Genomic DNA, 14,319 nt, shown 5'->3' on the forward strand with positions numbered 1-14,319 from the left:
TTCAGGGGTTTGTTTTCATATAGAGAGAATGGCTGCTGTCGGGAACTCACTGCCAGGGAAGGTGTGGAGTCAGAAATAAACACTGTGTTTAAGAGAAATTTTGAGAAGCACTTGAATAGACAAGGCATAGAAGGGCTAAACCAGGCAAGTGAGATCAGTGTTGATGGGCAAAATGGGTAGCATGGACATGAGGGGCTGAATATCCTGTTTCTGTGCTCTACAACTTCATGGAATTATAACCCACTCAGACAATTTCATAACTAAGTCAATAATTTTATGTTAACTCCATAAACTAAAATTCTCTTTATTAAAGGCTTTCTAAAATTTCAATCAAATTAAATGCACAGCTTGCCCTTGATAACAAAAAAATATCCAAATCAGAGATAAAGTTTTTATTTTGTTCAAAAAAAAAAATCACCCCATAAATGCAAACAACAGGAATTCTGCAGATGCTGGAAATTCAAGCAACACACATCAAAGTTGCTGGTGAACGCAGCAGGCCAGGCAGCATCTCTAGGAAGAGGTACAGTCGACCTTTCAGGCCGAGACCCTTCGTCAGGACTCACCCCATAAATTGCTGGTTTAATCGCTGGCTTAATCTTACCCTTAAATTAATATGTATAAATGGAAATGCCCCTGGATTAGCATAACTGGCAGTGAAATAAAATGCAAATAGTGATTTATGTCCTTGCACTTAAAAATACTCCAGATGAGTAACCTAGTTGAGATCAAAATTCAGCTGATAACACACTCAGTGATTCAAGATTAGCTTCTTTCTCTCTGCCATCTGATTTCTAAATAGACTTTGAACCCATAAACACTACCTCACTTTTTAAATTATTTCTGTACTACCATTTTAACTCAACTATTTAATATGCATATATACATACTGTAATTCATTCATTTTTTCTATATTTATCATGTATCGCATTGCACTGCTGCCACTAAGTTAACAAATTTCACGACATATGCCGGTGATATTAAACCTGATTCTGATAACATACTCTAAGGTATCTTTACTTGCAAATAACCCAATTTTAAAATCACAAATAGATAACAAAAGAAAATATTCAACCCCATCCCATTCCAGAACTTTCAAGACCATTTCTAAAACACAGAATGCACAAACACGAAACCACAGTGTCGAAAATTTTGTCTTCAGCTTTTTATGTTGGCTAAGCTGAAGTGGACCAAAATCAATCCTGAAACAGTGCAAAGTGACAGACAAGCAATTTTTGGAATTAACTTACACTTAGATTGAGAATACATTTAGATTAACTAAATTCTACCCAAGGTGGTACCCAACTTCACTGAGTGTAATGTGCTTATTTTCCTCACCTTGATATTGTATGCCTTGGGGCATGTTCATACAAGATAGTGTTCACATTTATGTTACATATGTACAATACAACACTATATACAAATGGTTTTTAATTGCCTTTTTAAAAGATTAATATTAATTTTTGAACAGGTTTTCTAAAATGCTTCATTTATTTCAATGTGTCACTGTTCTAAATTTATTAATAGTAAAACAATATTACACGTAATGTTGCAACAGAATTCATCCTTTTTCCTTAAAATGTCCATAATTATTGTTACAATTCATTAATCAATGATAATCTCTGCTCAAAATTATGACATGGGAGTATATATATATATTTTTTTAAGAAGATTAATGTCAATTTGGGCACACACTCTTAGGAAGATTCACCATCTTTTTTTAAAAAAGAAAGTTACATTTAAATCTGACCAGATAACTTACGGAATTTGAAGTTTTGGAATTTAAGAGAGATGTAAATTGCTTCCTAAACGATTCAAAATATTTTGCTTTACTGTTCTGCTGTATCTCAAAGTTAATTCCACACAATGTTTGTCACAACATTGTGGGCTGAAAGGCCTGTTTCTATGCTGTACTGTTCTATGTTGATCTCTTTGAGAGCAAGAACTCTCTTATCACTATTACTTCAGCATTTCATTAGCTTAATCCAGTGGCAACTTATTCTACACTTAGAATTATCCAAACTTGCTTCTACCATTCGCCTAAGGGCAAAATCTTGGATTTTTCTTCAAGCCTTTTTCTTAGGCTGTGATTCATATCATAGCCTAAGACCCAATCTCATATTTACTGTAAATGTGCAGGTTTATGCATTTTAATGTTTTCTTCCTGCATGGAGAACACAGTGCTCAACACATAGTCTCAACAGTAAAGTCTCTTCCTGATCTTTTTTTTCTTTGTTGTTCATAAGGTTCAAGATTCTATTGCTTTTTTTTTTAATTACAGCTCCACACTGGTCAAGCACTGAGTATCATATACTTGAAGATACTTTTTCCTACTTTGACTTAACCCTCCATAAGCAGCCTTGTAGAACCATTGTAACCAGTGCATGCCAGATTAATGAATGAACCCACTTTTTGCAGTTCTGCAAAGCCAATACACGCTGCGAGAAACAATTCTATTAGAGAAAATAAAACAAAATAATTGATACACCTTTTTTTTTGGCATTCAGCAATCCTGCTCAGGTATCTGATTTTAAGATTTAGATTATATTACATAAATAGATCTTCAACATTTATAATATCCTTATTAATTATTTGAAAGGGAGCAGACTGAATCTTAAGCTATCTTTTTAAAACCAAAAGTATAATTAGCTTAATGGCAGTCAACCTCATGGCCTAGATTCCTGCCAAGAGGCCAGTTCTATGGAACTTGCTTACGATCTACTTTTGTTTCCAGACCAATAACTGTAAACAGTTGTCAGCTTTATGGGAAATTGACTTCAATCTAAATTCTGTCCAATTAGTTCATTCTCTGGTAGTCCATCAGGAATGAGACTGGAAATTCACCAGCTGTGTTACATTAAAAGAAAACCTGATTCTGCAGCCTGATTCTATAATTGTGTTCTGCAGTTCATGCCCAAAATAACTTATGCCATCAGCACAACAGTTCAGCCCCAACCTTCAACTATACAATGAATATCAAATCTCACGGTTCACTTACACCATTTCAGATGGAAAGAGATCAAAAGATTTATAACAGAGGCTTACTGACAGAAGTGAAAGGAAGATGGGGCTCATAATGCAATAGAAGTGAAGCTTCTTCAAAGATCCAATCTAACAGCAGTTCAGGAGTTTTGACTAAAATGAGCATAGGGATGCTCCATTTCACTCCACAGTGGACAAGAGTCAGCAGCATAAAGTTATTCAAGTTTAGAATATCCATTTAGTAAACTTGCTGAGAAAAAGTACATAGCAATGGAAAGAATAAACTGGGCAGTTTGGAATTGTTCATTTAAATATTAAAATTCAGGTATTTGTGGCATGTAAAGTGTATTTGGTGAAAGCCCATTTCCTCTCACTTGCTGGCCACACATTTTCTAGTTATCTTCACCTCCCACTTCAACTCAATTGCCAATACGATCTACATACCCAAGGTTAAGATGTTTCAGCTTCTGTAGGCTGCTGATTTGTGTGGGAAGGTCTTCGATCTGATTGTTGAAAACATTCAGCACCTCCAGATTCCTCAATTCAGCTACATTTGCTGGAACACCTGAATAGAAAGAAGCAGAAATACAGTTAAATCCACATTCACTGTAAAGGGATGCGAGAGCAAGAGGCAAAAAAAATGGAGATAAAAATCATTATCTTTGGGTTTCAAACTGTCAGCTCACAGTAGCATGTACGTAACATACAATTGCCCATTACAATCTCCTTCAAGAAGAAAACAATATCTTTGAAACAGGTTTTCATTTTATTGCAGAGAATTGGCAGGGAAAATCACTGCCAGAAATAGAATATTTCATCAGACGTTGGTGAAAGATAAAACACTCAGAGCAAAGTAAAATTATATAAAATATTATAAAATAGCCTTTTCTTCTGGAAAGGAAAAAATCTAACTTGTGTTTTATAACAGCAAAAGTATTGAAAAACTACATTAAAAGCATACTAAATATAGAAAAATGAAACCGATGAAAACTGCAGAATAAAGTAACAATCAAAAAGGCAAGCTGAAAAATGCTGAATAATTTATAAAATTTACTTAAGTCCTGGTTGTGAAATCACTGGATGGGTGCATTGGCAATATGTATAACCAATTGCAAGATAACACTAACAGAAATTACAGAATTTAATATAAGCAGAGCCAAATAGAGGGAATTCTTGAAATAAACTTTGAGAAAAAGATGAAAAAGCCAGTAAATAATGACAAGATTTCAAGGTTTCATACTCCATGCAGTTTTTCAACTTCATTTTCAATTTGCCTTTTGTATTCTGATCAGTAGATTGCTTTAGACTGGAGAGGTTTACACCATATGTATTCAGATCACCCTGTTTAAACACCCTGGAGAATATATAAAGAAATACTAATAATTCTGAGTCTGCATCAAATCAACACACACCTTGCTTTTTATCAAATTAATGCAAAACCAAAAGATGGATCAGAAATATCCAGTCAAATAAGGACTTTGGTTATTGGACAGGTGGTCTTTTGCCCTCCTAGAGTGAAGGCGGCTGATGGGTAAGAGGTATATAAAATTATGATAAGCCTGTAGCAGCAACACATTGATTTGTTGTTGTGCCTGGTTTGCTAATTCATTCCTGTCCACTTTGCATTTAATTCACTAGCATCTTATGAAATTCAATGGCTCTTGGTCCTTATGAACTGATTTATGCACTGATGCTACAATGTTTATCAGTGTCCTTTTATTGTGTCATGATGCACAACATTTGTGTACTTAAATACAACATCAAATTCTAATTCAAATTCATCCTTTTTGTTTTGAAAGTTTCCCACTGGAATCAATGCATCTGTGTGTATTGCTATTTTAAAAGAGGTTAAAACCATTCTACACTGATTTCTCTTGTGAATGCAAGGTCAAACGGTGCTTAAAGTTGTATGTCAAACACGCTCAGATTCCAGCCAATAGAGTATGTGAGGGCAGATACATGAAAGAATGTCATGAAAAACAGCAATAAACAAATGACAAAATAATTATTTCTCTTTATGATCACGAGAAATCTCCATTAATTCAAAAAGACGTATTGTTCAAGATGCCTTCTTTAAAATATAATTATCAATTTCATCATTCCATAGTTGCTGCACCAAAAAAAATACAAAGCACATTTCAACAAGTTTGTTAATCAAATTATTCAGCAGTTTTGTAAGCTGAGATAACCTTGTATTTCACAATAAGAATTCTTGAGCAAATGTAATAATTGCCTACCAATACCTACATTGAAGTTACTTTCTTTTAAAGTGAGGAGATAGATCTCAGTTTTCCCCAAAGCCTGGGTAAAGAGTGGATTTTTTTGTTTTGATGTGGACACATATCATGCAGGAGAAAAATGAAACGCATAAAGTTTTGGATGTACTTTTGAAATGAGAGATTTTCCACCACCACTAATATGACTTTGCATTTAAAAACACAACCAAACAGCTGGCAGCTATCATAGAAAAATCCATTGCTGATTTCTTTAAGAGCCATTGCTAGCAAACAGCTTTTCCCTAATACTTATTTGCACTGTGTGCATTAAAGATGCTGAATAATTCAAATAAATTATAGAATCTCATAATAGGTATATTTAGATTTTCCCCTGATAGGTCCAATTTTAAATATTTGAGCTCCATGACATTAAAGGAAGATTCTAAATCAATCTTTAGGCCTTAGCTTTTAATTCTTCCAAGAGTCTGATCATATACAGGTGCCTTTCAAATCTTCTTTCATAGCATCTGTACATCACGGGCTATCTGTGCCAATGTACTTCCCTGTATTCATTCACAAACATCAGCTTTTATGGTTTGGAAACTGGTGTCCCATCCGGATTGATGGCAAAATACACTCGTGACTGCATAGCCAGATTTTGTTCCAACTCATTCTATAAGCTTGACAACATGTCACTAGACTATCTTAATGATGATACCAGTGTAGTGGGCTGAATCTAAGTGAAGGCGATAGTCTAGTGGTATGTTGTCATGACAACAATCTTTCACATCAGCAAAACAAAAGAATTGTTTATTAACAATGGGGTTCGGTGGGGGGGGGGAAGGGTGATCCCACATGATCCTGTTTGCATCAATGGTGCTGAAGTCAAAGGATGGAGAACCTCAAGTTCCTTGGAGTGACTATCTGCATTAACCTGTCCTGGTCCAGTCATGTACACAAGAAACACCTCTGCTTCCTCAGAAGGCTAAAGAAATTTGCCATTACCCTTTGGACTTTGACCAATTTTTGTCATTGCTATAGAAAACATCCAAGCCAGATGCATTGTTGCGTGGTATGGCAATTGCTCTGCCCAAAATTGCAAGAAACTGCAGAGAGCTTTGGACACTGTTCAGCGCATCATAGAAAGTGGTCTCCCCTCCATGGAGGCTGTCTACACTTCTTGCTGCCTCAGTAAAGCAGCTGTCATTATCAAAGATTCTACCCATTCTGGATATTCTCTACTCTCCTTCGCCACCTCCTCCAGCAAAAGATACAAAAAGCATGTACCACCAGGCTCAAGGACATGTACCACAAGGCTCCTGCTGTAATAAATCAAGTGAAAGGTCCCCCACTACATTAATATGGGCTGCTGCCCTCACAATCTACCTCATTATGACTGCGTACCTTATTGTCTGTCTGCACTTTCTCTGTATCTAATACTTTATTCTGCATTCAGTTATTGTTTTTCCCCTTGTACTACCTCAAAGTACTGATGTGATGAAATGATCTTCAAAAAAAAAAATCCACTGTAGTGTACCTTGGTACATTTGACAATAATGAATTTACCAATTTCTAATGCTGAAATACAAAATTAAGCTAATTGCTTTGGCCTTATAAAAGACTATGATCAGAATTCACTTACAATACTACTTTTTGTCTCTTCTTATTATTGGGAAGACATTGGTAGTTGGCTTGGGAAAAAGTGAAGAAATTCACAAACCATTTTTCAGCATAAAATATCATTGTCATCAAGGTTGGTTAAAGAGTTGTGAATCTACATTTGAGTGTCATGATCATTAAACCAACAGTTAGGTTAAAGAGAAACAGGGGCTGTGAGAGGTTATCTGTGTATACGATACATAGTGTCTCATTTGGACAGACCAGAAGTGAACTACTTCTGAAACTGAAGTTGTAGGTTGTGTTGAAATACTTTCACAAAGGATTTCAAAAAGAAATACATACAGCACCATATGCATAAAGTGTAAGATGTGGTTTGGAAAGAAGGAGTAACATGAAACTGCTTAATTTGTAATATTAATCCACATTTCTTTCTAATACTGATGGACGTGCTCATTTAAGTTTCTCAATTTGAGCAGTTTTTCTATTGGTCTTTAAGTTGTTCAGAGACCAAAGTAATGTATAAATTACGGGACAATAGAGAAGAGATCAATCTGCATGAGGTTAGGCTGCCCTGTTAATGCACTTCTCACTAGAAGGGAACCGGCAGCCTCCTGCTGAAGCAAGGCGACACTTACATTTCTCAAAAACAGCCAGCGGCATAACTGTTTAACAAAATTGCCAATTAGTGCTGAATTATGAGAAATGGGTTGAAAGCAATTTATGGTATTGTGAAAATCTTTTTATTGTCCGGTTTAATTCAGAATTCTTAAGTAATCATTGAAAAACTTGTTCATAGAGGAATGTAGCACACGAAAACATCCTTCGGCTCAGTAGGTCCATGCTAACATTTCTGTTATCAACATTAATCCTATTTGGCTGCATCTGGTCCATATTCTTCAATGCCTTGCCTATTCAGGTACCCGTGTAAACGTTCTCTTAAACAGAGATTGCATTTGACTGCACATCTCCTCTGGCAGTGCGTTCCAGATATCAAATACTAAAAACACCTCTCACCTCAAAACCCTTTAAAACTCCTTCCACTCACCGTAAATGGTCACCTTCAATACTCTTACCACAGGGGAAAAGATTATTTGTGGGTCTTGCAGTCTACTTTAACTCTGTCAGGTCAGCCCTCTGCATCCTTCACTTTGGGAAAAGAAGTCCAGTCTATCCAAATCCTCCACAAAACATGAATTGCAATCCAGGCAACATCCTGGTGGGTCTCCTCCATACTCTCCAGTGTAACCACACCCTTGCTGAAGTATGGCAGCCACAATTACCCACAAATGCTTCAAGTGTGGTCTAACCAGTATTTTGTACAGTTTCAACTCAGTATCTCGGCTTCCATATTCCATGCCCTGTCCTATGAAGGCCACCATGCATTTGTTTAAAAAAATTACAAACACAAGAGATTCTGCAGATGCTGGAAAACTAGAGTAACACTCAAAATGCTGTAGGAACTCCAGATATCCCACCATGCAAAAACTAATTTCAGGGAGGTAGCGCCACCATTTCAGGGAGGGAGCACCCCCGTCTCCCGCAACCCCATATCCCCCCCACCCCTGTTCGACCTCCAAGGGAGTATATAATACTTTGCTTAGTGATTTTGTCTAATCTGTAAACTAAGTTGGGTAGACGCAGAAAATGTGACATTAAAATATGTACTTATAACATAGTATATTATCATGTTCATTCTATTAAAACTTTAGGCAAGTCTACAGGGAGTTTGGCCTCATCACGTAGGACATCAATAGAGTAGCTCCTTAGCAGTTAACCAGCTAGTTTAAATAACGTTAGCTATGGTAATGAATGAATAACACCTGTTAAACTCACCTCAACATGTCTTTTACATTTTAACCCACCATGGGCAATAGAAAAGTCACTGTTACAAACAGTGCAGCGAGCAACACTGTCATTATTTTTGAGCTTGACAGTAAAGCCCGCCCACAGAGAAAACTGAAAGGTCTACTTAGCACGAAGAGAGACCAATCAGGATGCTCGCTCTCCCTCTCCCACTCTCTCAAAAAAAATCAATTTTCGGGATATTGTATATAATTTCCGGGCATCAGGGAGCCGCTATCAATATGTGGGAGACTCCCGGAACTTCCGGGAGAGGTGGGATGTCTGGAACTCAGCAGGTGAGGCACCATCCATGGAGAGGAATTTTGGGCCCAGGCCCTTCTTCAGGTCATGCATTATCTTCTGCCCAGATCATTTTGACAAACTGAAGTTTATGCATTTCAGAATCTTAAACACTGAAGGGAACTTTACAAAAGTATTTGCAAAGTGGAAATGAAACCCTTGCAATTTGTATTGCTATTGCTGGACAAGGCATCAGTCAACCTCAAGCTTGTTATCACTCGCTTGTATCAGTAAAAGAAAAGCACAATTGAATAAGTTGATTATACAAATGGATTTTAGTTTGGAGATGTCTATTTGAATAGACTACTTGGAGAATGATGTACTTCTGCATGAACCCATTCACAAATTCCTTGGATCACTGACTCAACTAGGCTCAGGAACAGCCACAGTATCATGCACTCAGACATGATGACTATCATTCCTCCTGCTTAATCCTGACAAAAAACCTCCTGACCAAGTCTTTCTGCTCTCTCAGAACTACAGGCATTCATCCACTCCATTGCAATTGAACTGGATTTTATATTAAAAAAAAGACTGCCCTGTCAAAGTACTGTTTGCTACCTGTCTCCACAGGACAACCTCCACTTTGGTTAAGATAAACACTGCCCTACCACACCACTCCATCACATTTAGGGAAGGTATTTCAATGAATTTCATAAATGACATTAGTGTGTGCGCTAATATATTTGCACACACTGCCTATTTACTTTTCAGTTTTCCCTGTACTTTTCATACGTAAAGATTGGTTTTCTACTAAATTATGAGCGTGACATTTATCACTTGCCTTCTTGCTTTGTTTAACTTTAATCTAAATTTTTCTTCAAAGTTATAAGTTAGAACACTGCCACCCCTGCTCATTGGAAAAGCAAAACAAAGCCATTGATTGGTGATTATGCTACTGCTGGTATATAGGCCATTAACCACCAGCAGGGAGGATACAATATATTTTGTGAACTTATATAAACAATACACTTTAAAGCTAAAAGACCCCCGAGACTGTTTTGCTTATTTTGCTCAAAGTACAAAGTCAGAACAGGCAAAAGGTACAGAAAGACTTGCAAATTTGTTACCTTGACTGTGGGGCTTGATTACCAGAAGACTGAATAGGCTAAGATAGTTTTTCCTCCTGTGGTGAAGGAGAGTGTGGGGAGACATGATAAAACTTCGTGAAAATCATGAGGGCATGGATAGGATAAATAACTATCGCTCAGAACAACGCACAATATCTGCTGAACAAGTCGATTCTGTTGTTGGGAGGGCGTCAGGAATGGTGAACACCAGTTGATCTCACCTCATTCAAAGACAATCATGATCATAATCAATGTTATAATATTTTGTTCTTTATCTCTGCAAAGTAACCCAAATTTATTTTCTATTCATGGTTCTACTTGCTGATGTCTCAAGTTTCAATAGCTTGAGTTTTGTTGCAGTTCAACATTTGCTGTAGAATTTCAGATGCAATGCTGTTTTTCAACCACAAGATTTAACATAGAATAGAGTCACAAGGCACAGGTCCATGACAACTAAGACACCCATCTCAGCTCATCCCATTTGCCAGTACCTGGCCCAGAAACTTTTCCAACCCATGTACCTACCCAATTCTCTTAAAAATTATCTTACCTTACCACTTCAAATCATATCTGTGCCCAAGAGCAGGGTGAGTTGCCTTAATGTCTGTTATCCAGTAGCACTCACATCTACATTGAGAGATTTGGTTACGGCTAGAATCAACTGCCTCAGCAAAGGCAAGGCCTGGACCACTACAATCTGCCTATCGCCATAATAGGACTATGGTGGGCGGAATCTCATTGGCTCTTCACACGGCCTTGAATCACCTGGACAATACTAATATTTACGTCAGGCTACTGCCCATTATCTACAGCTCAGCATTTAATACAATCATTCCTGCAGTTCTGATCAACAAGCTTCAAAACCTGGGCCTCTGTACTTCCCTCTGCAACTGGATCTTTGGCTTCTTCACCTGAAGAACATAGCCTATGCGGATCAGAAACAACATCAAATACTGACATACCTCAAGGATGTGTACTTAGCCCACTGCTCTGCTCTGCTCTACTCTACTCACTCTATAGCCATAACTGCGTCACTAGGCACACATGAGCAAGACAGATCAGCTGGTTGAGTGTGTCACAGCAACAACCTTGCACTCAATATCAGTAACACCAATTAATTGATGGTGGACTTCAGAAAGGGCAAGACAAAGTAATACACACCACTCCTTAGAGGGATCAGAAGTAGAAAGGGTGAGCAATTTCATGTTTCTGGATCAATCCTGGGCCCAGCATATTAATGCAATTACAAAGAAAGCATGATAGCAGCTATATTTTATTTGGAATTTGAGGAGATTTGGCATACCACTAAAGACACTCTCATATTTCTACTGATGTACCTTGGAAAGCATTCTGACTGGCTACCTTCACCATCCGGTATGGAGGCGGGGGAGGAGTGCGGGGAGGTTGCTACTCCACAGGATCGAAATACGATACAGAAAGTTGTGAACTCAGTCAACTCCATCATGGGCACTAGCCTCTCCAGCACCCAGGACTTCAAGGAGCAATGCCTCAAAAAGGCAGCATCCATCATTACGGACCCCCATCACCCAAGACAGGCCCTCTTCTCATTGCTACCATCTGGGAGGAGGCAAGAAACCTGAAGCTACACACTTAACAAATCAGGAATAGCTTCTTCCCCTTTACCGTCAGATCTCTGAATGGACATTGAACATATGAACACGAGCTCTCTATTTTTCCCCCTTTTTGCACTACTTATTTTTAAAAAATATATACATCTTACTGTAGTTTACAGTTTTTATGGATTTTAATGTACTGCTGCTGCAAAACAATGAATTTCATAATGAACGACAGTGATACTAAAACTGATTTCTCTGACAGCTCATTCCATATTCTGATCAAACTCATCGCAAAACAGTTGTCTCAGGTTCCTATTAAATATTTCCCCTCTCATCTTAAATCTGTCTTGAATCCCCAACCCCAGGATAAAGACTGAGTACATTCACCTATCTGTACCCCTAATGGTTTTACATATCTCTACAAAATCACCCCTTGGTCCTCTCTGCTCCAAGGAATGAAGCCCCAGCCTGCCCAACTCTCCCGAAACCCAGTCCCCTCAAGTCTGTCAATCTTTTCTGCAGTCTCTCTAGCTTAATGGCATCATTCCTACAGCAGTGTGACCAAAACAGAACACAATACCCCAAGTGCAGCCTCACCAATGTTTTGGACAAATTCACCATAACACCTAGCTCCTATACACTGTGCCCTGGCAGATTAAAGCCAATGCGCCTTCTTCACCACCCTGTTACATGTGATGGCAAAGCAGATTCATAACTTGTGAGAAAGAAACATATTGTGAATTGAATTGACTTTATTTCTTACATCCTTCACATACCTGAGGACTAAACCTCTATGATACGCCTCCATCTAAATGTGCAATGTGCAATCATTGTAATTTATAATAAATAGAACAGTCAATGTAATATAGAGTACACTCAAATAAGCGTGACTTAATCAGTCTGATGGCCTGCCGGAATAAGCTGTCCCAGAGCCTGTTGGTCCTGGCTTTTATGCTGCAGTACCATTTTCCGGATGGTAGCAGCTGGAATAGATTGTGGTTGGGGTGACTCAGGTCCCCAATGATCCTAAGGGCCCTTTTTACACACTTGTCCTTGTAAGCGTCCTGAATCATGGGAAGTTCACAACTACAGATGTGCTGGGCTGTCCGCACCACTCTCTGTAGAATCCTGCGATTAAGGGAGGTACAGTTCCCATACCAGGCAGCAATGCAGCCAGTCAGGATGCTCTCAATTGTGCCCCTGTGGAAAGTTCTTAGGATTTGGGGGCCCATACCAAACCTCTTCAACCACCTGAGATAAGGAGGCGCTGTTGTACCTTTTTCACCACACTGCTGGTGTGTACGGACCACTCTCTATATAGCATCCAGTTAGTTCAATTCCCTACATTATAGCTACAAGTCCATACATTTGTTTCCCTCAGCTTCCATCCAATTTCCCTGATGATTGTCTTTCCTTCCTACATTTATGGATAGAGTGCTTCAGGTAGTTACTACTTTCTCTTGACTTTTGGCTCCTAAAACTTGAAAGCTCAATTACAAATTGGCAGATTACGTTGTTTTGTTTTACTGTTATACTAAGAAAGTTACAGAAAGAATCATTCTCAACAATAATTTAAAGAGACCTCTGATACCAGACATAAGAGGTAGTCTTCAATTTTTGGAGTTGAAAATCAATAGTGCTTTGTTGTGAAAATGCAACTATGCTCACTTTTGTGTATTGTAATCAACCTGTCTTCTCAGAAATTTAGTCTAAATTTATGATTCTGGATTAGGTGCACACTTCTCTATGGTGCATGTTATATTCTATTCATATATACATTCAATTTAACATATACAAATCTAAACAACCAGAAAAATTGATGTTTCAAAATGGTCCTTAATAGAGCTACAATAAATAGCCATTTAGTGCAGTAGTTCGCAGCCCTCATGAGAAACAATTAACACAAGACTTTAATTATAGACAGTAAATAAAAATGTACTGATAAAAACCTTTGTGCATTGTATTGCATATGTGATCACCAGCTGAGATATTCTCCGCTCACAGGATTTGTTGGCATGGATGTTGGTTTATTAATGACTTTAAATCCATGCATACGCTTCAATGATTTAATGATTTAATCCTTTAATGATTGTTGTTTTGATACAATATAGTATCAGGCATTTTAATAGTGGGTTGTAACAGATAGCAAAGATACAAATACCTGAATTTCGTAAGATGGTAGATCCAGAAGAAAGAAAATTCATCTATTTCAATTGTCACATGACTTCATATATAATGTTCCAGTGATGTAGTTAGAATACAATCTGTAGCTTATGTTTGTCCAATAAATACTGCACATCATCTGGACTACAAACAGCATGAATTCCATTATTTTACATAGTGTATGAACCTATTATCTTATAGGGAGTGAGAATTGGATCTTTACATTTAAATTGTCAGTTTTTAATGATTTACAGAAAATTACTTTGAGTGTTATTATTCAATTTACAGTAATGACATCACCATGGAATTTTCAGCTCAACAAGTAATTACAATGCAGGTGCCATTCCTTAATGCTATAGGCATTCTGATCAATTTGGGTCTAGTTTTCCTGTAGCAAACTTCAATATGGTGCCCAGGAAATGTGACGAGGCTAGGTTTGAATAGTGAAAGGTCAAATTGTGTTCAGGTATGAGGGGGCTGGTTTTGAATGGTCAGACAGCAGGAGGAAGAAAAAGGTTTAGCTGCACTGGGAGTAGAAAATAACTGACA

At 37.7% G+C, this 14,319-nt stretch overlaps 1 protein-coding gene across 2 annotated transcripts in view; it reads right to left on the reverse strand.

The window, feature by feature from the left end:
• Positions 1-14,319, reverse strand: part of rsu1 (Ras suppressor protein 1) — a 208,963-nt gene that overhangs the window by 126,562 nt on the left and 68,082 nt on the right. For both annotated transcript variants that reach the window (XM_063044180.1, XM_063044181.1), the window contains exon 4: positions 3,427-3,547. In XM_063044180.1, the coding sequence (XP_062900250.1) occupies positions 3,427-3,547 (121 nt within the window). The remainder of the gene's footprint in view (positions 1-3,426; positions 3,548-14,319) is intronic.

This window comes from Mobula hypostoma, chromosome 3 (assembly GCF_963921235.1).
Source record: "Mobula hypostoma chromosome 3, sMobHyp1.1, whole genome shotgun sequence".
Taxonomy (NCBI): Eukaryota; Metazoa; Chordata; class Chondrichthyes; order Myliobatiformes; family Myliobatidae; genus Mobula; species Mobula hypostoma.